This window comes from Heterodontus francisci, chromosome 3, assembly GCF_036365525.1.
Source record: "Heterodontus francisci isolate sHetFra1 chromosome 3, sHetFra1.hap1, whole genome shotgun sequence".
Lineage (NCBI taxonomy): Eukaryota > Metazoa > Chordata > Chondrichthyes > Heterodontiformes > Heterodontidae > Heterodontus > Heterodontus francisci.
Window position 1 is genome coordinate 161,046,808 of NC_090373.1, and position 23,609 is coordinate 161,070,416.

The 23,609-nt window shown below is 43.5% G+C and overlaps 1 protein-coding gene across 4 annotated transcripts in view; it reads left to right on the forward strand.

Annotated features, from left to right (window-relative positions):
• The window catches only part of armc2 (armadillo repeat containing 2), a 208,848-nt gene that overhangs the window by 65,398 nt on the left and 119,841 nt on the right, over positions 1-23,609 (forward strand). For all 4 annotated transcript variants that reach the window (XM_068027169.1, XM_068027168.1, XM_068027171.1 and 1 more), the window contains exon 7: positions 14,878-14,985. In XM_068027169.1, coding sequence (XP_067883270.1) covers positions 14,878-14,985 — 108 coding nt within the window. The remainder of the gene's footprint in view (positions 1-14,877; positions 14,986-23,609) is intronic.

Sequence of the window (23,609 nt, forward strand, 5' to 3'; positions counted from 1 at the left end):
TCCTAATTGGAAGAAGGCTAACTTCAATGGGATGAGAGGGGATCTAACCAGGGTAAAATCAAAGACTGACAGGAAAAATTGTAATGTCACAATGCGTGATTTTTCAGGAGATGTTGCAGGTACAGCCTAGGTACATTCCAACAAGGACGAAAGGTAGAGGAACCAAAGCCAGGGCCCCCTGGATGACGAGGGAAATAGAGAATAGCAAAGAGGGTGTATGTTGCATGTCAGATGAATTCTTCAAGCGAGAACCAGGCCAAATACATTCAGTTGAAAGGGGAAATGAAGAGGAAAATTAAGACTGATGGAGAGAATATGAAAATAGAATGGCAGTTAATATAGAAGATTTTTGGGTTCCCTTTTACCACTATGCAAATAGTAAGTGGGAAGTAAGAGGTGGGGTGGTTTAGGGACAAAGAGAGTGATATCTGCTTAGAGGCGCACAGCAAGGCTAGAATATTTAATGAGTACTTTGTATCAATGTTTACTAAGGAAGAAGATGCTGACAGAGTATCGGTAGAAGCAGAGATGGTGGAGGTAATGGATGGGATAGTCAGGATATACTGGAAAAGCTGGCTCTGCTTAGAATAGATAAATTGCCTGATCTGGATGGCTTGTATTCTAGGTTGCTAAAAGAAGTGGGGGTGGAGATAGCAGAAGGGCTTGCCATAATCTTCCAATCTTCCCTAGGTACAGGGGAGGTACCAGAGGATTGGAGAGTGGCAAATGTGACACCTGATTCAAGAAAGGGTGTCTCGAAATTTCTAGTAACTACAGGCTGGTCAGTTTAACACTGGTGGGTAAGGTTTTAGAAACAATAATCGGGAAAAAAGCAACAAGCACTTGGAGAGGTGTGAGTTAATTCAGGAGAGCCTGCAGAGATTTGTAAAAGGCAGAGCATGCTGGACCAATCAAATTGAATTTTTTGATTTAGTGGAGAAGGTTGATGAAGGAAATGCAATGTTGTCAATATGGATTTTTAAAAAGTCTGACAAAGTACCACATAAAAGGCTGGTTCACAAAATTAAGGCTCATGGAATAGGAGGGTCAGTGTCAGCTTGGATAAAAATTGGCTTAAGGACAGAAAACAGTGAATTGTGGTAAGTGGTTGTTTTTCAGACTGGAGGGTGCAAGACAATGGTGTTCCCCAAGAGTCAGTGCTAGGACGACTGACTTTTTTTGCTATATATAAATGACTTGGATATTGGAATGCAGAGCAAAATTTCAAAATTTGCCGATGATATCAAATTTGGAGGTGTGGCAAACAGTGAGAATGATGAAAATCAACTGCAACAGGACATAGGCTAGCTGAATGGGCAGACAAGTGGCATATGGAATTTAATACAGCGAAGTGTGAGGTGATGCATTTTGGCCTAAGGGATAGGGAGAGGCAATATAGACTAAATGACACAGTTCTAAAGTGTCTGCAGGGACAGAGCAGCCTAGGGGTTTCTGTGCATAGATCTTTGTAGGCCACATGACAATTTGCAATAGTAATTAGCAAAGCATATGGGACCTTAGGCTTCATAAATAGAGGTATTGAGGACAAAAGCAGGGAAATTATGCTGAATCTTTGTAAATCTATGGTTAGGCCCCAACTAGAGTATTGCATCCAGTTCTGGTCACCACACTTTAGGAAGGATGTGAAGGTCCTTGAGAGGGAGCAAAGGAAATTTACCAGAATAGCTCCAGGGATGAGGGATTTTAGCTACAAGATTAGGTTGGGGAAGCTGGGATTATTTTTCTTGGAGCAAAGGAGATTGAGGGGAGATTTGATGGAGGTGTACAAGATTATGAAGGCTTAGAAAAGGTAGACAAAGAAAAGCTGTTCAGCTGATACAAGGACTGGGGACACAGATTTAAGGTTTTGGATAAGAGCTGCAAGGGGGATGTGAGGAAGAACTTTTTTATGCAGCAAGTGGTAATGATCTGGAACTCGCTGCCTACGATGGTGGTGGAAGTGGACATAATGAATGATTTCAAAAGGAAATTGGATGGGCATTTGAGGGAGTGAATAATAGAATAGTACAGCACAGAAGGAGGCCATTCGGCCAGCTCTTTCAAAGAGCAATCCAGTTTGTCCGACTTCCTTGCTCTTTCCCCATATCCCTGTAATTTTTTTCTCCTTGCAGTGCTTCCTTGGAACCCCTTGCATTTCCAGAGTCAACTGAAATATGGTCATGCCCTGAGGTGCACAGAGGAATGTCAATTGCAGGGCTACAAGAATAGAGCAGTGGAATCAGACTGACTGGATTGCTGTACAGAGAACCGGCATGGACTTGATGAGCCAAATGGCCTCCTTTTGTGGCATCATGACTTTGTGACTCTATAAACTGGAGCAGCCATACTGCCTAAATGCATCAGGCCCGTGGCATTGAAGATGTTATAGTCTACTAGTTTCCTATGATATGAAGAGAGTGTAGTGTTCAAGTGAAAGGAGGTTTGTAGACAAGGGATAAATTGAAAGTTAACCTTACTATATTTCTTTGAATTTAATTTTATGTATCCTTGCCGACTCAGTGAGATTGTTACTGTGAAAAATACAAGATGTGAACCCCCCCCCACCCCCACAACCCAGACCAATTTCAAAAATTACACAAGATTTCACGTTTTATGACTTTTGTTATAATTAAACTAAAAGAAATCCCCAATTAACTGAATAACAATTTGAAAATAGATGATACCCCTTTACTTATTAAAATACTTAATAACCTCCCACCACATTTATCCATGACAGTCCTTTTTGACGATGAAATCCTTTGCGGTTAAAAGACCCAAACTCCTCCCAGTAGCAATGGGTTGGATCTCCCAGAACTTTTCAAAATCAATGTCGTCTTTGCTCATTTCTCCAAGCACCTCTGATCTGGATAACCGTGAATAAGATGCTTCCTAGTGATCCTGCTGGTATTATCCTTCTCTGTAAGCTTCAACTTTCAAAACATGTTCAAGTCCTCGCAGCCTTTTACTGTATCCGGCTTCTGAGAGCAGGTGTTCCCTCTCTCTCGAGCTGCCACCCCTGGTTGTCTTCCTCTCTTACAGCTTGCTGTGAGGCTGCAACCATTGGTTTCTTCTCTTGCAGCCTATCTGCCTTCAGAAAGTCCGTTAAATTTATCTGGACTCAAACGTCAATAGGTTATTGTACTGTTCCAATATCCAGAGTCCAGAAGTCTGGTTTCACAGAGCCACTTGGGCCTTCCATTGTTCCCAGGTGTTAACAGCTGCCTGGTCCATTTACATCTTCTGAATTACTGATTCCTTGTTTTAGGACCTGAAAGTTTAGGAGTGTAAAACCCATTGTGCTTCAGGTATTAGCCCTGGCGTCTCTGTTTTTTCAAAAGAAAATCTTTGATCTGTGTTCTCTGTTATCCTGATAACCGAGTCTTGTCCTTTTGCAGTGTGAATGTAAGGTCACCTGACCTTCCGGACACCATCTAGAACTTTTAAAAATCACAATTTTTAACATATCACGTTACAAGGTCCAGTATTCATAACAGTATTTCTTTACATTTTTTCACTCTATTGCCTGAACCTTTCTCACTCCTGCTGTAATGGTTGGTCCTCCTCTGCTGGCCATATGGGCTCCGCTGCCTCTTCCAGACTTTCCCTGTTGGCCTCATGGGGTGACATTTGCGACCTTTCAATCTGTAGCAACTGCTCCAGAATATATAGAACTTTGAAAGATGATCACCAATGCATCCACTATCTCCATAGCTACCTCTTTCAACACTCTGGGATGTAGAATATCAGGTCCTGGGGATTTATCAACCTTCATCCCCATTAATTTCTCCATTACAACCTTCTTACTCATACTAATTTCCTTCAATTCCTCATGCCACCTAATCCCTAGGATCTCTAATTCTGTGAGATTTCTTGTATCTTCCTCAGTGAAGACAGACACAAAGTAATCATTTAGCTTCTCTGCCATTTCTCTATTCCCCATTATAAATTCTCCTGACTCTGCCTGTAATGGACCCATATTTGTCTTAGCCAAACATTTCCTTTTTACATACCTGTAGAATGATTTTGACCTGCCCTCTCTCCTCAGGCCCTCCTCCTGCTTGAATAAAAAATAATCTTAATATATTCCTGTTTCTACTCCAGAGGCCGTGATATTCCAATCCCTGGTCTTCTTGCTGGCTGCAACTGAAAAATGTATTGTAAAAAAAAATCTTCCCACCTGCTTTACGTTGCTGCATAATGAATTAAAAAATAATCTCAACCTGCTCCCAACCACTACTTAATTAACTTAATGATGCCATCTGTTTTTGTTCCATTGATATGTTTTGCAAACTCCTGTTATATTTGTTTTTATTTCACTAGTTAGTGGTAGTGCAATTCTGTTTCTTCAATTTTGAAACATGTTCAACTTTCCCTTTTATTTCATTTATGATAATTCTGTTGGATTAAATAGCTGCTGCTTTTATTTAATTCACATTATTTACATAGGTGCAATTGATTAAATAGCCAAACCCAATATCTATTACATAGTAACTGTTTGAATTTAATTCATAAATTTGGAGATAAACCCACTGCAGTATATAACTACTGCTTTTATTTAACAGTAGTGTGACAGGAGATCCATTAGTATTTTTTTTTTAAATACAACTTTGGACCAGTACAAGGAAGCCCAACTTCACTGTGCTCAAAGGAACATAATAAAATGCTGATTTTCTATGGTTTGTTCATAAACGAGAACAGCAATATCCGTTTCTTCCTGCATCTGTCTCTGCTTGTTCTTCACTCTCAAATTACTTCTTCTCTTCTCTCTGTTTTTGTCTATCACGGTTTCAGTCACCTTTTTTCCTTTCTCTATCACTCCCTGTCTCTCCCCGTCTTTCTCACTCACACAGTATGCTTCATATACTTTATCTCACTGGTATCGGAGTATTTTGGGAAGTAAATTCTGCATTTTTAGAATTTCATTTTTTTAATATTTGATCATGGGATGTGGTTGCCACTGGCAAGGCCAGTATTTGTTGCCCATCCCTAATTGCCCTTGTGAAGGTGGTGGTGAGCCGCTGCCTTGAACTGCTGCAGTTAATGTGGTGTAGGTAAATCCACAGTGCTGTTAGGAAGGGAGTTCCAGGATTTTGACTCGGCGACAGTGAAGGAATGGCGATATAGTTACAAGTCAGGATGGTGTGTGGCTTGGAGGGGAACCTGCAGAGGGTGGTGTTCCAATGCAGTTGCTTCCCTTGTCTTTCTAAGTGGTAAAGGTCACGGGTTTGGTAGGTGCTGTCTAAGGAGCATTGGTGAGTTGCTGCAGTGCACCTTGTAGATGGTACACACTGCCACTGTGCATCGGTGGTGGAGGGAGTGAGTGGCACCCTCAAATTTTTGCATACATCCCGCGTGACAATGGATACCCTGATCAGATCATTTCTTGCTGTATACCGCGCAAACTTATGAACAGACCTAAGGCCGTAATTTGTGGCCCTGAAAAGTGCCCAGTCTACCTGAAATTACCTTAGAAGGGTAATGTATCCCAAAAATTTGTGCAACAGGTAAAGCTAGCTGTTTCACGCTGCTACTATGCAGTGGCAACACGTGTGGTGTTCGCCACTAACAGGATGCTGCCATCAAGCCAAAAAGACGTCCTGCCTATCACACAAATGAGTAATGTGATATATGAATTTCAAAGCCAGTGTGATGCTAGGTATATAGGGTGTACGTCCTAAAGACTGGCGGATCGTATTAAACAACGTGTCCCTTCCCCTGTTCACAATGTGCAAGGTACAGGCCGTACCCAACCAGCTCGTGCTTGCAAAACTCAACACACAGTGTCCAACATTAGATGTGATTACGCGATTAGACAACATTTGCTGAATAATCCACAGTGTGCTAAGAATTATGCTGACAACCAATTTAAGATTGTCAGTAGGGCTCGCAGTGTGGCGCATATGCAAGTAGTGGAAGCTACTTATATTAATACACTTTGCAGACAGAAAGAACATGTACACATATTGCACCTGTTTCAGCTGATCAAAATAAGTGACAGCCATTTGCTGGTTCATTCCTCAGGGCAATGCCTTGACCAATCAGAGTCAAGCTGCCTGGTTTAAATTTCAAACAAAGCTTGACAGTTAACTGTCAGTCACCGTAAACTGGTGCATTCTCAATGGCAATGCCTCTGCCAATCAATCAGCACTCTCTTCTCATGCAGTATAAGTTGTTGTTTTCCCTTACATTGGTTATTCTTGCATGTTGTCTTGATGAGTGCAAGACGAAAAGTTTCGTCAATATGTCTCTATTTTCGGCAATTCTCAAGTTCTGTACTACCAAATGACTATTTGTACAGCAGCTGAAGATGGTTGAGCCTAGGATCCTACCCTGAGGAATTCCTGCAGTGATGGCCTGGAGCTGAGATAATTGACCTCCAGCAAACACAACCTTCCTTTGTGCGAGGTATGACTCCACAATCAGCGGAGAGTTCACCCCCTGATTCCCATTGACTCAAGTTTTGCTAGGGTTCCTTGATGCCACACCCGGTCAAAAGCTGCCTTGCTGTTGAGGGCAGCCACTCTCACTTACCTCTGGTATTTAGCTTCTGGGAGAGCCCAAACTGAGCATTGATGAGCAGGTTATTACTGAGTAAGTGCTGCTTGATAGCATTGTCAATAACACCTTCCATCACTTTGCTGATGAATGAGAGTGGACATGAAGGGGAGGTAATTGGCTGGATTGATTTTTGTGGATGGGACACACCTGGGCGATTTTCCAGATTGTCTGATAGACGCCAGTAGCTGGAACAGCATGTCTAGGGGCGTGACTAGTTCTGGAGCACGTATTCAGTACTACAGCTGAGATGTTGTCAGGGCCCATAGCCTTTTCTGTATCCAGTGCCTTTAGCCGATTCTTGATTTCACATGGAGCGAATCAAATTGACTAAAAACTGGCCCCTGTGATGCTGGGGGTCCTCAGGAGGAGGTTGAAATGGATCATCCACTCAGCACTTCTGGCTGAAGGTTGTTGCAAGTGCTTCAGCCTCGTCTTTTGCACTGAAGTGCTGGGCTCCCACATCATTAAGGATGGGGATGTTTGTGGAGCTACCTCCTCCGATTAGTTGTTTAATTGTCCACTACCTTTCATGCCTGGATGTGGCTGGACTGCCGAGCTTTGATCTGATCCATTGATTGTGGGATCGCTTAGCTGTGTCTGTTGCATACTTCTTTCGCTGTTTAGCATGCATATGGTCCTCTGTTGTAGCTTTACCAGGTTGACATCTAATTTTTAGGTATGCCTAGTGCCGCTCCTGGCATGCTTGCCTGCAATCCTCATTAAAACAGGGTTATCACCGGCTTGATTGTAATGATAGAGTGAGGGATACGCCAAGCCATGAAGTTACAGATTGTAGTTCAATACAATTCTGTTGCTGCTGAAGGCCCACAGCATCTCATGGATGCCCAGTTTTGAGTGGTTCTTCCCTCTTGGTTCTCTAACCACTTTCCACATGCTCATCCTGGCAGATATGTCCTTCAGGGCTCCATCAGTAGTGGTGCTGTCGAGCCACTCTTGGTGATGGCATTGAAGTCCCCCACCCAGAGAACATTCTGTGCCCTTGCTACCCTCAGTGCTTCTTCCAAATGGTGTTCAATATGGAGGAGTACTGATTCGTCAGCTGAGGGAGGGCAGTAGGTGATAATCAGCAGGAGGTTTCCTTGTCCTTATTTGACCTGATGCCATGAAACCTCATGGGGTCCGGAGTAAATGTTGAGGACTCCCAGAGTAACTCCCTCCCGACTATATACCACTGTGTCGCCACCTCTGGCGAGTCTGTTCTGCCGGTAGAACAGGACATACCCAAGAATGGTGATGGAAGAGTTTGGGAGATTGGCCGTAAGCTATGATTCAGTGAGTATGATTCCATCAGACTATCGCTTGGCTTGTCTGTGGGACAGCTCTCTCAATTTTGACACAAATCCTCTGATGTTAGTGAGAACTTTGCAAGGTCGATAGGGCCTTTGTTATTTCCAGTAGCTAGGTCGATGGCGAGTGGTTGGTTTGGTTCTATTCTTTTTCGACTTTTCTGTAGCGGTTTGGTACAGTTGAATGGCTTGCTACGCCATTCCAAAGGGCAGTTAAGAATCAACCACATTGTTGTGGGTCTGGAGTAATGTGTAGGCCAGACCGGTTAAGGACAGCAGATTTCCTTGCCTAAAGGACATTTGCGAACAAGATGGGTTTTTAGATAATTGATTAGTTTCATGGCCACCATCACCATCAACCAACAGGTGAGAAAAGATCAAAACTTGTCTAAGGCAACATGCATCTTACTATCATCACAATAAACCTTTTTTTAAACTTTGAAAGAAAGGTTAAGATGGTTACAATGAGATAGCAGGTGAATAGGAATTTTAAATGATTGAATACAACTCATTAATACAGGACTGTATAAAATTAACCATTGTATACTTAAAAATTAGCAATTTATTCTAGATTCCTGCTGACCTTGAAAGAGATTCACTATGTGTGATTGTGTATAATTTTCATTGCGATGGATTGTTAATCATTTTCATTGTGATTGTGTTAACCTGCATGTTCAAAGAGACATTCCATTTGAAATTATAAGCAATTACTTAGAATCTACTCTTTTGTTGCTTGTATCCAGCAGAGTTAATACACTTTGGATCCAAATCTATTGTGAAAGTGAGACTAGCTTTTTATTCCAGATTTATTAATTAATTGAATTTAAATTCCACCAGCTGTCGTGGTGGGATTTCAACTTGTGTCTCTGGAGCATTAGTTTGGGCTTCTGGATTACTCATCCTTTTTTTATTTGTTCAGGGTATGTGGGCATCGCTGGCTAGGCCAGCTTTTATTGCCCATCCCTAATTGCCATTGCGAAGGTGGTGGTGAGCTGCTTCTTGAACCGCTGCAGTCCTTTATTTATTTTATTTATTTAGAGATACAGTACTGAAACAGGCCCTATGGCCCACCGAGTCTGTGCTGACCATCAACCACCCATTTATACTAATCCTACATTAATCCCATATTCCTACCACATCCCCACCCCTCAATTCCCCTACCACCTACCTATACTAGGGGCAATTTATAACAGCCAATTTTCCTATCAACCTGCAAGTCTTTGGCTATGGGAGGAAACTGGAGCACCCGGCGAAAACCCACGCAGTCACAGGGAGAACTTGCAAACTCCGCACAGGCAGTACCCAGAATTGAACCCGGGTCGCTGGAGCTCTGAGGCTGCAGTGCTAGCTACTGTGCTGCCACTGTCCTTGGGGTGTAGGTACACCAACAGTGCTGTTAGGAAGGGAGTTCCAGGATTTTGACCCAGTGACATTGAAGGAATGGCGATATAGCTCCAAGTCAGGATGGTGTGTGACGTGGAGGGGAACTTGCAGGTGGTGGTGTTCCTATGCATCCGCTGCCCTTGTCCGTCTAGGTGGTCGAAGTCGCGGGTTTGGAAGGTGCTGTCTAAGGAGCCTTGGTGAGTTGCTGCAGTGCATCTTGTAGATGGTACACACTGCTATCACTGTACGTCGGTGGTAGAGAGAGTGAATGTTGATGGTGGTGTATGGGATGGCCAATCAAGTGGGCTGCTTTGTCCTAGATGATATCAAGCTTCTTGAGTGTTGTTGGAGCTGCACCCATCCAGGCAAGTGGAGAGTATTCCATCACACTCCTGACTTGTGCCTTGTAGATGGTGGACAGGCACTGGGGAGACAGGAGGTGAGTTACTTGCTGCAGAATACCCTGCCTCTGACCTGCTCTTGTAGCCACGGTATTTATATGGTTGATCCAGTTCAGTTTCTGGTCAATGGTGACAGCCAGGATGTTGCTAGTGGGGGATTCAGCGATAGTAATACCATTGAACGTCAAGGGAGATGGATAGATTCTCTCTTGTTTGAGATGGTCATTGCCTGGCACTTGTCAGCCCAAGCCTGGATGTTGTCCAGGTTTTGCTGCATGTGGTCATATGTTGCTTCAGTATCTGAGGTGTTCTTGCACATTTGTTGTCCTTGTTGTTCTTCTAGGTGGCAGAGGTCGCAGGTTTGGAAGGTGCTGTTGAAGGAGCCTTGGCGAGTTTCTACAGTGCTTCATTGTTAGTATACTGTTTTTTTGGTAAATGCTACAGAGTGGGAATATGGGCAAAAGTTTGTAACTGCTCAGTACATAAAATGAATTAAGAACTATTTTGGGGAAACTTCTTTTTGGGGCAGACCACATCTATATTTTGGCAAGAATTTATCAATAGATATACGCAACGATATCACATATCCCAGAGACTGAGAATTGATAGATGTAATATTTATATAGAACTACATTGAATTTACAACACAGTAACAGACCATTCGGCCCAACTGGTGTGTGCCAATGTTTGTGCTCCACATGAGCCTCCTGTCCCATCTGCTTCATTTAATCCTATCAGTATATCCGTCTATTCCTTTCTTCCTCATGTGCTTATCTAGCTGTCCCTTAAATGCATCGATGCTATTCTCTTCAACTACTCCATGTGGCAGCAAGTTTCACATTCTAACTACTGTCTTGGCAAATAAGTTTCTTCTGAATTCCTTAATGAATTTATTAATGACCGTCTTACATATATGCCCTCTAGTCTTAGACTCCCCCACAAGTGAAAATATCTTCTCAATTTCTGTCATGTTGCACTGAACTCTTTCAAAATTTCATGTTGAGGTAGTTTAGTACTTGTCTAGAAAGCTGAAGGGCACATAGTGACCTAAATCATTTCTTTTGCATAACTGTTGCAAATGATTCCATTGGATTTTCCTCTGACAGGAGAATTTGCATTTATTATAACTTTCATTGAACTCAGAATGCTTCTGCTGTTTTTTTTTGACTGGCCAGGCCCATGGCCAAGTAGGAGGGCAGAGGCACAGCTCACACTGGAGTAGTAGAGCAGTGCCCTCCGACAGGACTGTCCTCACCTTGAACTGTGTGAGAAACTAGATTTCATAGTGAAGCTGCAATGATGTTCATGGCAATTAAAAGGGAGCTGCCCGCCATTTCTGAATAAACTTAAACCTGCCACATCCCTACACTCTCATGACCTGCCTTTGTTAGCATTGGTCCAGAGTCTGTCAATCAATCAGGAAATAATCCAGTTATCACATGTTTACTATTAGCTAATGAGCTTGTAGAAACCTGCACATAAAGGATCTATTGTGATGACTATTGGCCAATGAGATTGTTAGAAAAGAACACTACATATTTGAAATAGACATGACAACTATTGCCTAACCAAATTATTGGAAGAAGTAGTACATAATTTTTCATTAAAATATACAGCTGGTGCAAGAAAAGTTTCTAGATCCATCAGACCTATTCAATAAATATGTGTAATTTGCATTGCTGCGTGTGGTGATTTGATTATACTATGATTATAGTTTTTTTAAAAATCTTACAGAAATTTCCTAAACTCAGTTTGACTTATGTCATATCATATGTATAAACAGAGGAAACTAAATGATAACAAAGGTAATATGACATATAGAGTCATAGAATCATTTATGGCACAGAAGGAGGCCATTCAGCCCATCGAGTCCGTGCTGGCTCTCCATGGAGCTTTGCTGTCAGTCCCACTCCCCGGCTCGATCCCCGTAGTTGTGCAAGTCTGTTTCTCTCAGGTGGCCATCCAACTTCCTGTTGAAGCCATTGATTGTCTCCGCTTCCACCACCCTTGGGGGCAGCGAGTTCCATTTCATTACCACCTGCTGCATTAAAAAAAGTGCTTCCCCATATTCCTCCTGCATCTTTTGCCCCAAATTTTCAATCTGTGTCCTCTAGTCCTTGTACTATTTGTTAAGGGGAACAGTTTTTCCTGTCCAACTTATCTAAGCCTGCATAATCTTGAACATGTCAATCAAATCTCCTCTCAATCTCCTTTGTTCTAAGGCGAATAAAGCCAGCTTTTCCAACCTCCATCCCTGGAACCGCTCTGGTAAATTTCCTCTGCACCCTCTCAAGAACCTTCACAACCTTCCTGAAGTGTGGTGATCAGAACTGGATGCAGTACTCCAGTTGGGGCCTAACCAGAGCTTTATAAAGGTTCAGCATAACCTCCTTGCTTTTGTACTCAATGCCCCTATTTATGAAGCCCAAGATCTCATATGCATTACTAACCACCCTCTTAATATATCCTGCCACCTTCAAAGATCTACGTACATGCACCTTATGTTAAGAACATAAGAACTAGGAGCAGGAGTAGGTAATTCAGCCCCTGGAGCCTGCTCCGCCATTCAATACAATAATGTCTGATCTCATGTCGGCCTCAACTCCACTTTCCTTACCGTTCTCCATAACCCTTCAACCCATTGCTAATTAAAAATCTATCTCCTCCTTAAATTTACTCAATGTCCTGGCATCCATCACACTCTGGGGTAGTGAATTCCACAGACTCACAACCCTTTGAGAGAAGTAATTTTTCCTCATCTCTGTTTTAAATCTGCTACCCCTTATCCTAAAACTATGAGGTTGCTCTGTTACTGCACACATTTTAGAACTGTGCCATTAAGTATATGTTGCCGCTCCCTATTCAATCTGTCAAAATGCATCACATCACACTTGTCAGTATTAAACTCCATCTGCCACCTCTCTGCCCATTCTGTTAGCCTATCCATGTCCTGTTGCAAGCGGTTTGTATCATCCTCACTGTTTGCCACACCTCCAAATTTTGTCAGCAAATTTTGAGATTCTACTCTATTCCAAGATCTAAGTCATTTATATAGCAAAAAAAAGCAGTGGTCCCAGCAGTGACCCTTGGGGAACACTGCTGTCTACCATCTTCCAGTCTGAAAAGCAACCATTTACTATGGCTCGTTTCTGTCCTTATGCCACATTTTTATCCGATTGGCCACTGACCCTCCTATTTAATGAACCTCAATTTTGTTAACTAGCCTTTTATGAGGTACCTTATCAAATGCTTTCTTAAAATCCATATAAACAACATTCACCGCAGTCCCCTCTGTTACTTCACCTTCTCTGTTACTTCATCAAAAAATTCAGCTAGATTAGTTAAGCATGATCTGCCTTTTACCAATCCATGCTGGCTATCCTTAAATAACTCGAACCTCTCGAAGTGTCCATTGATATTTTCCCTGATTATTGAAGGTGGTCTTGCATAGAGTTAGCCCCTGTTCCATTTTAGTCTGTACTGTCTTGTTTTTGTGTGAGGTGTCTGGACATTTCTAAAAGATAAGTTGGTTACCAGAACAAATACAAACAGAAAATACATAAATTCACACCTGTCCCATTAACCTAACTATCTGAAAAGATAGCTATAAATCAGGGTTGTCCAACATACAGCCCATGGGCCAGGATCCAGCTGGCCATCCAGCCTGTGAATTTAAACTGTTCCTCATCTTCATCGGGGTCCGTGACTGGAGTTGAGAAATTTCCCTTTGTCAGACTGACTTTATAAAAGATCGGAAGTTAGTTTCGCAGGTGCTGACATCGGGAACAGCGGTTTCCCAACTTTGGACAGATTTTAGGGTTTTCCAGCGGATTCTGACTTATTTTTAAAAGGCTACTGGAAAACCCCGAATCTACTCAAAGTTGGGAAATGGCTGTTCCTGTTGTCAGACCTGTCAGCTGTGAAACTGACTTGCGATCTTTTTAAAAAAAAAACTGACCAACCATCTGCTGAGCATTCCCGCTCTCTGCAACTGTCACAGAGAGAGAGGGGACAGAAAGAGAGAGGGGGGAAGAGAGAAAGTGGGGGGAACTGAGAGAGTGAGGGGGACAGAAAAAGAGAGGTGGCAGGACCAAAAGAGAGAGAGGGGGAAAGAGAGAGAGAGAGAAAGAGGGACAGAGAGGGAAAAAGGGGGGACAGGGGTGGGAGGAACACAGAGAGCAAGGATGACACAATGGGGGATGTATGCAGGGAGAGGGGGACACAGGGAGAGAGAGTGATCCAGATTACTCCTGACAGAATGACATCTATCCGGAATACTCCGCATTGCTACATCAAGTGTGCGGGCAAACATTGACAACTTGTACAAGCAAAAGAAAATGCCAGGTATCTCAATGAATCAGTCCAACATAGTGATGAGAAAGTAAGTTAATCAATTAATCTTCTCATTTCAAGCTTCTTCACAAAAATGTACATTTGTCATTGTTTTGATTAATGGTAAGATAAATTGTTAATACCTTTATCTTTCCAAAATTCTCTTACTGGCCGCCTACGTAAGACAAAAATTGTAATGTGTTCCTCCCCCCCACCCTTTGCGAAAAGGTCTGTGTTCATAAATATATCTCAGTCAGGGTGCCAATAGAGAGACGACAATTCGTCTTGGTGTACCTGGGTTACAGGAGGGAAAATCAACTTGTGTTCTGACTGCTGCAATCATTATTCCAGCAGCTATTCCTGCCTGATGTTAATGTGTACTGTTCAGGTGAGTTTGAAATCAGAATTTAATGTGATGATCCCCAGAAACCCACTGCTTCCCCGTGTTAAGTAGCATCCCAAGACTCTGTATTGGATGAGTAATGCCATGGGTGAGGTATCAGACTGCATTTGACACCTGTAAAATCAAATGCCAGTAAGGAGTCAAAGCCTTTAACAGCGGGGAAAGGTATATGGATGTTTTTACAAGCTGTATATCAAAAATCATTTTGGTGTAGTTTCTTTTGTGGGGAATCATGAAACCGTGTAAATGGCCTACATTGTTAGAGATGCATGGTGGTCTTTGTTTTTCATTTTGGGATTAAAAATTCAGCCAGTTCCAACTGTCTTCTTGTTGCAAGGTCACGAGGATTTGAGAAGATTTATATTGTCTGTATTCCCCAACTCAAAAGTTACAATTATGATGTACAGTAGATCTAGACATATCAGGAAGCTAATCTAAACCAGAAGGAACTAACTCTAGATATTTATATAATTTTGGGCTATTACATTCTCAGGATCAAGTAGCGGATCAAGGACATACGAAGGAGAAACTGAAGAAGAAATTCTGTACTGGAATACGAAGATCCAGCCTATTCTTGATGAACTTAAGCCTTTAAGCAGTGGTGGGTAGATTTTATTTTGACATTTATAAGGCTTTCTATTGATGTTCATTGGAAGCTACCTTCATTTTGTTTGAAATCAAATGTATTTTTGCAGTAGCATTTGCTAGGTTTCCTGACTTGCTGTAACAGCAGTACAATAATATCAACTCATATCAGGGAACTGGAAAAGGGCACAATGGGAAAATGAAAGAGGAGACTTGGATATAGACCAAGCAAGTGATAAAGATATATAAGGAAGTATAAAGAATGAAGACGACAGAATCCGTCACAGAAACATAGGGTAGTGGTAGTATTTGTTTTACTTTCCCCAACAAATTTCTTTAATTCTTAAAAAACTTTTTTAAAAATTTGGAAACATTGTGAACTGTAGGTAGGATAGTGTAGAACTTCAAAAGGTTGGTGGAATGGGTGGACAAATGGCAGATGAAATTTAATGCAGAGAAGTGTGAAGTGATTCATTTTGGTGGGAAGAACAAGGAAAGATAATATGAAATAAAGGGTGCAATTCTAAAGGGGGTGCAGGAGCAGAGGGACCAGGGTGTATATGTGCATAAATCATTGAAGGTGGCAGGACAGGTTGAGAGCACGGTTAACAGAGCATACAGCATCCTAAGCTTAATTAATAGGGGCATAGAGTACAAAAGCAAAGAAGTTATGTTAAATTGGCATAGAACACTTGTTTAGCCTCAACTGGAGTATTGTGTCCAGTTCTGGGTGTCACACTTTAGGAAGGATGTAAAGGCATTTGAGAGAGTGTAGCAAAGGTTCACAAGAGTGGTTGTAGGCATGATGAACTTCAGTTACGTGGATAGATTGGAGAAGTTGGGACTGTTTCCTTTGGAGAAGAGGTTGAGAGGAGGTTTGATAGTGGTATTCAAAATCATGAGGAGCATAGACATGATAGATAGGGAAAAATTGTTCCCATTGGTGGAGGGATCGAGAACAAGAGGGAACAGGATTTAAGGTAATTGACAAAAGAAGCAATAGTGACATGAGAAAAAACCTTTTCCCGCTGCGAGTGGTTAGCATCTGGGATGCACTGCCTGAGTGTATGGTAGAAGCAGGCAGGTTAACTCGAAGCATTCAAGAGGGAATTAGATTGTTATCTGACAAGGAAGAATGTGCAGGGCTACAGGGAGAAGGTGGGGGAGTGGCTCTAGGTAAATTGCTGTTTCAGAGAGCCAGCACAGACATGACTGGCCAAATGGCCGACTTCTGTGCTATAACAATTCTGTGATTCTGTGAATTAAATCCCACGTTTTAACACAACCCCTTACTGTGGACCCTAGATTACGTACAATATATCATGCATTTTAGATGGAGTGAACAGTAAGCAACATTTAAATCTAGAATGTAATTTTTAAAATAGATAATGGGTTAGGAAACCATTCAGGTATGTAAATCCTGTTCAGTACTTGCTCAAAAAGGTAACTCTGAATCCCTCTTGTGCTCAAATAGATTTATTTTGTTATGTACTTTTCCCACCCAGGTTTGTAGGAAGAGTTGAAAATAGTTTTTATACCACAAGTGTTGATGTCGTCTTTGCAAATTGTATTTTATGGAAATATGTAAAATATATAAACATACTATGGTGTGAGGAAGAAGCTGTTTCATGGAAATATCCTAGGAATCATACCACAATCATCCACTTGAAATTAAAATGTGCATCTAAACATGTTTAAATTTTAGTTGTTAATCTAACATAAATGCAATGTACACATGGATCATAACTCTGTTTGATTTTATACTTGAGATATGAATTGTAATGCACGGATCCTCCTTGGGCATCTTCTGTAACCAGGCCTATCTAGATTAATTATCTTGGAGTAAGTTTCCCAGCTGAAAATTACGAACAGCAGGAGGAACTGTATATCGTACGTGGCCCTTTGAGCACTTCTTCCATTACATACCAATTCTGCCTATTTTACGTTGAATTTACAGTAGTTAAGCAATGTTTCAAAAGGGATTGATTTTCTGATTAAAAGGTATTGTTGGAAAGTCTACCCCAGTGTAGCTCTGTAAATGATAATTAACTAAATTATCGTTTACAAGCCTGACTTTTTCTTAACATGATGGGTGAAAAATTCAATTGCATAGTGCTGCTTCTTATGCAGACTTACCTCCATTCTTTGGGGGCAGACAGTGTTGTAGCCTACAGGGCATCCATCATTGATATGGGTGCACGCAGCTGCGCCCCCGCATGTGCCCAAACACACACAAATGGTGCTATCCTGATATCACACAGGCCATCTGGCTGATGTGACACCAGGATACCAAAATTGGACAATGCAGGCATTACCAAGACCTGCATTGTCCACTCTTTAAAAATTGAAGCATCGGAAAGCAAGATGGATCCTGCAGTAGCATTATTTAAAGGGCCAAGCACCCTGATTGCAGCGTCTGAAAATACTCCTGAGTGTTTTTGGTGGTGTTTTGGTACATTTGCCAGAGATGATTGTTGCATCCTCATGGGGATAGTAGAGGAGTAGGTAACCCGAGCACACGCAGGCTGCAGCAGACTGCAAACCCAGAGGCACTGTCACAGGGAAATGGAGTAGAGGCTGCTGAGACAGCAAGCTCTGCGCCATACCCTCTGACTCTTGGAAGTGGATTCCTCCATGCTCCTTGAAAGTGACAGGAGGATGTCTCGCAGGCCAGCCAATGCACCCAACATCACAGTGTGCATGCCCTTTCGGGGCTGTCCTACATGTAGCCCCATCTAGGTCCTCATCTGAATCCTCTGCAACAGTGCTTGTCTGCCACCTCGCCCTCCAGAGTGCTGGCAAATTAAAAATCCCTGATCCCTGACCTGCAGCTCACTTGTGCCCAGATGGCCAGCACATGCTGATCCTAACCTCTATACTAACCTCCAAGGTATGTGCAGTGCCAGTATCCGAGTTGGTAGCTGCAAGTGTTAGATCAAGTGATGGGGCCTTTTCATTACTGCTGTGCAGTTGCTTTCCCTCTTCCTCCATGGGCTGCAGCGGCTAGGCAAGCAGCAGTTCTTGGGTGTCTGCAAGCGTGAGCTCAAGGGGGAAGGTTGGTATGAGGGAAGTAGGGTGGGGTGGAAAGCAAGAGGCCCGTGGTCATCTTTCTCATCATGCCAGAGAGCAGAATAAGGGTGAGCTGGGAGTTGAGAAGGGATATAAGATAGGAATATATTGTCATCCTGAGTGTTCTCAGCGACATCAGGTGCTGTGGGGTGTGTCGCAGCCGACCACTTTATGCTGGGAGCCATCTCCTCCATGGGGCTCAGGAGATGCAAGTGTCCTTGTCCACCGCCAACTCTGCTCTGCTGCCTTGTATTTCATGCCACCTTGTCCTGCAAAAGAGAGGGCAGAATGTCAGTGGTTGTGTAACACTGTGTTTGGATGATGTGCCTGCCATAGCTGGGGGCAGTGAGAGGTGACAGCATTGGTAAATGTGTGAGGGTGAGATGAAGTATCTGGATGTTCAGTGCGAGTCCTGAGGAATGTTCCCTTGCATTTCTTATTGCAGTGTGTGGCCTGCTTGTTGCATTGCATAATCCCTTTAAGATTGCCACGCATGCATACTTCTTAAAGGGAACATTGGTTGTGCACGTCTGTTTATTCCTGTGCTGTATGTTTCGAACTGCTGCATGGCCGTGCACCCGTGCAGCTTAGAGGGAACATTGTCCTTGAATCCCCAGGAGTGCTGCTGTGAGAACAATGGAGGTGTGGTGCATTGAGCAGCATGAGAAGCTGGTGGGTATGAGAGTTCGTATGAAGATGCAATCACTGATCTTCACCTGCCCGTGTGAGGTCACTAGACCTCTTCTGGAACTGATCCTTGGGTCCAAACTTCTGGAGTTGACCTTCTTGACCACATGCTCCCACTCCCTTTTAAAGGTGGTCCTTGAGGGTCTCCTGGCCCCCTGCGAGACCATGTCATCTCTCCTCCTGCCCATCTGTAGCACTAATGCCTCGAGTGCCATATCTGTCAGTCTGGATCCTTCTGTGTGCCCTGATCATCATTTTTCAGAATTTTCGACTACGGTAATCTTTTTTTCCACCTTGCCTTTTAAGAGGAAACCTGCCTTTAAGAAAATGCAGGCTATCTGAACCACGTGATCGGGAAACAATGTTGGCAGTTCCACCTGCTGTGTGCAGATCACACTGGCAACGTTGTGAAGAGAAGACCAGCCCTGGATGCCCAGATTCTAACACTGAAATCATTCAGATGAGGTGGGTAAACAAAATTTATGTCTTACTCACCTCCACCTGACTGGGTGCGGGCAAATGGCAAACTGCAGCCTCTGCAACCAAAAATTCGAATGATTGAATTTCTCACCCAACAGACTGAATTGTCTCCATTGACGCACTGCCATTTTGACAGGTGTTTAAAATAATCCAGGTATACACACAAAGAACAAAGAAAATTACAGCACAGGAACAGGCCCTTCGGCCCTGCAAGCCTACGCCGATCCAAATCCTCTATCTAAACCTGTCGCCTATTTTCTAAGGGTCTGTATCTCTTTACTTCCTGCCCATTCATGTATCTGTCTAGATACATCTTAAAAGATGCTATCGTGCCCGCGTCTACCACCTCCGCTGGTAATGCGTTCCATGCACCCACCACCCTCTGCGTAAAGAACTTTCCACGCATATCCCCCCTAAACTTTTCCCCTTTCACTTTGAACTCGTGTCCCCTTGTAATTGAATCCCCCACTCTGGGAAAAAGCTTCTTGCTATCCTCCCTGTCTATACCTCTCATGATTTTGTACACCTCAATCAGGTCCCCCCTCAACCTCCGTCTTTCTAATGAAAATAATCCTAATCTACTCAACCTCTCTTCATAGCTAGCGCCCTCCATACCAGGCAACATCCTGGTGAACCTCCTCTGCACCCTCTCCAAAGCATCCACATCCTTTTGGTAATGTGGCGACCAGAACTGCACGCAATATTCCAAATGTGGCCGAACCAAAGTCCGATACAACTGTAACATGACCTGCCAACTCTTGTACTCAATACCCCGTCCGATGAAGGAAAGCATGCCGTATGCCTTCTTGACCACTCTATTGACCTGCGTTGCCACCTTCAGGGAACAATGGACCTGAACACCCAAATCTCTCTGTACATCAATTTTCCCCAGGACATTTCCATTTACTGAATAGTTCACTCTTGAATTGGATCTTCCAAAATGCATCACCTCGCATTTGCCCTGATTGAACTCCATCTGCCATTTCTCTGCCCAACTCTCCAGTCTATCTATATTCTGCTGTATTCTCTGACAGTCCCCTTCAGTATCTGCTACTCCACCAATCTTAGTGTCGTCTACAAACTTGCTAATCAGACCACCTATACTTTCCTCCAAATCATTTATGTATATCACAAACAACAGTGGTCCCAGCACGGATCCCTGTGGAACACCACTGGTCACACGCCTCCATTTTGAGAAACTCCCTTCCACTGCTACTCTCTGTCTCCTGTTGCCCAGCCAGTTCTTTATCCATCTAGCTAGTACACCTTGGACCCCATGCGCCTTCACTTTCTCCATCAGCCTACCATGGGGAACCTTATCAAACGCCTTACTGAAGTCCATGTATATGACATCTACAGCCCTTCCCTCATCAATCAACTTTGTCACTTCCTCAAAGAATTCTATTAAGTTGGTAAGACATGACCTTCCCTGCACAAAACCATGTTGCCTATCACTGATAAGCCCATTTCCTTCCAGATGGGAATAGATCCTATCCCTCAGTATCTTCTCCAGCAGCTTCCCTACCACTGACGTCAGGCTCACCGGTCTATAATTACCAGGATTTTCCCTGCTACCCTTCTTAAACAAGGGGACAACATTAGCAATTCTCCAGTCCTCTGGGACCTCACCTATGTTTAAGGATGCTGCAAAGATATCTGTTAAGGCCCCAGCTATTTCCTCTCTCACTTCCCTCAGTAACCTGGGATAGATCCCATCCGGACCTGGGGACTTGTCCACCTTAATGCCTTTTAGAATACCCAACACTTCCTCCCTCCTTATGCCGACTTGACCTAGAGTAATCAAACATCTGTCCCTAACCTCAACATCCGTCATGTCCCTCTCCTCTGTGAATACCGATGCAAAGTACTCGTTTAGAATCTCACCCATTTTCTCTGACTCCACGCATAACTTTCCTCCTTTGTCCTTGAGTGGGCCAATCCTTTCTCTAGTTACCCTCTTGCTCCTTATATATGAATAAAAGGCTTTGGGATTTTCCTTAACCCTGTTTGTTAAAGATATTTCATGACCCCTTTTAGCCCTCTTAATTCCTCGTTTCAGATTGCGCCGACAATCCCGATATTCTTTCAAAGCTTCGTCTTTCTTCAGCCTCCTAGACCTTATGTGTGCTTCCTTTTTCCTCTTAGCTAGTCTCACAATTTCACCTGTCATCCATGGTTCCCTAATCTTGCCATTTCTACCCCTCATTTTCACAGGAACATGTCTCCCCTGCACGCTAATCAACCTCTCTTTAAAAGCCTCCCACATATCAAAAGTGGATTTACCTTCAAACAGCTGCTCCCAATCTACATTCCCCAGCTCCTGCCGAATTTTGGTATAGTTGGCCTTCCCCCAATTTAGCACCCTTCCTTTAGGACCACTCTCGTCTTTGTCCATGAGTATTCTAAAACTTACGGAATTGTGATCACTATTCCCTAAGTAGTCCCCTACTGAAACGTCAACCACCTGGCCCGGCTCATTTCCCAACACCAGGTCCAGTATGGCCCCTTCCCGAGTTGGACTATTTACATACTGCTCTAGAAAACCCTCCTGGATGCTCCTTACAAATTCTGCTCCATCTAGACCTCTAACATTAAGTGAATCCCAGTCAATGTTGGGAAAATTAAAATCTCCTATCACCACCACCCTGTTGCTCCTGCAGCTTTCCATAATCTGTTTACATATTTGTACCTCTATCTCACGCTCGCTGTTGGGAGGCCTGTAGTACAGCCCCAACATTGTTACCGCACCCTTCCTATTTCTGAGTTCTGCCCATATTGCCTCACAGCTCGAGTCCTCCATAGTGCCTTCCTTCAGCACAGCTGTGATATCCTCTTTGACCAGTAATGCAACTCCTCCACCCCTTTTACCTCCCTCTCTATCCCGCCTGAAGCATCGGTATCCTGGGATATTTAGTTGCCAATCATGCCCTTCCCTCAACCAAGTCTCAGTAATAGCAATAACATCATACTCCCAGGTACTAATCCAAGCCCTAAGTTCATCTGCCTTACCTACTACACTTCTTGCATTAAAACAAATACACCTCAGACCACCAGTTGCTTTGCTTTCATCATCTGCTCCCTGCCTACTCTTTCCCTTTGTCACGCTGACTTCATTATCTAGTTCCTTACAGGCTTTAGTTACTACCTCCTTACTCTCCACTGACCTCATTTGGTTCCCATCCCCCTGCCAAATTAGTTTAAACCCTCCCCAACAGCGTTAGCAAAAGCACCCCCAAGGACATTGGTTCCACTCCGGCCCAGGTGTAGACCGTCCAATTTGTAATAGTCCCACCTCCCCCAGAACCGGTCCCAATGTCCCAAAAATCTGAACCCCTCCCTCCTGCACCATCTCTCAAGCCACGCATTCATCCTGACTATTCTTTCATTTCTACTCTGACTATCACGTGGCACTGGTAACAATCCTGAGATTACTACCTCTGAGGTCCTACTTTTTAACTTGGCTCCTAACTCCCTAAATTCTGCTTGTAGGACCTCATCCCGTTTTTTACCTATATCATTGGTGCCTATGTGCACAACGACAACTGGCTGTTCACCCTCCCCCTTCAGAATGTTCTGCAGCCGATCTGAGACATCCCTGACCCGTGCACCTGGGAGGCAACATACCATTCGGGAGTCTCGTTTTCGACCACAGAACCGCCTATCTACTCCCCTTACAATCGAATCCCCTATGACTATAGCCCTTCCACTCTTTTTCCCGCCCTTCTGAACAGCAGAGCCAGCCATGGTGCCATGAACCTGGTTACTGCTGCCTTCCCCTGGTGAGCCATCTCCCTCAACAGTATCCAAAACGGTATACCTGTTGTGGAGGGAGATGACCGCAGGGGACACCTGCGCTGCCTTCCTGCTCTTTCTCTGCCTTTTGGTCACCCATTCCCTTTCTCCCTCAGCAATCCTAATCTGCGGTGTGACCAATTCACTAAGCGTGCTATCCACGACCTCCTCAGCATCGCGGATGCTCCAAAGTGAGTCCATCCGCAGCTCCAGAGCTGTCATGTGGTCTAACAAGAGCTGCAGCTGGACACACTTCCTGCACGTGAAGGAGTCAGGGACATCAGCCATGTCCCTGAGCTCCCACATTGAGCAAGAGGAGCATGTCACTGGTCTGAGATCTCCTGCCATTTTTAATCTTAAGCTTAAACTTAGTTAAATGAAAAAGGAACGAAAAGTTTTTAACCAATCAGACGATAAAACAAAAAAGAGAAATAGAAAAAGCCTTACCTTATCTACACACCACCGAGTCCTTTTTTTTGGTTAGAGGAGGAGGGCAGGTGTAGTGTCTCGGGTTCAGAAACGGCCCAAATATATAGGGTTTTACTTACCCAGCAGCCCCCTGGTCTCCGCCGAAAACAAAAGGAAATTACATTTACTTTAAACTGACCTTCC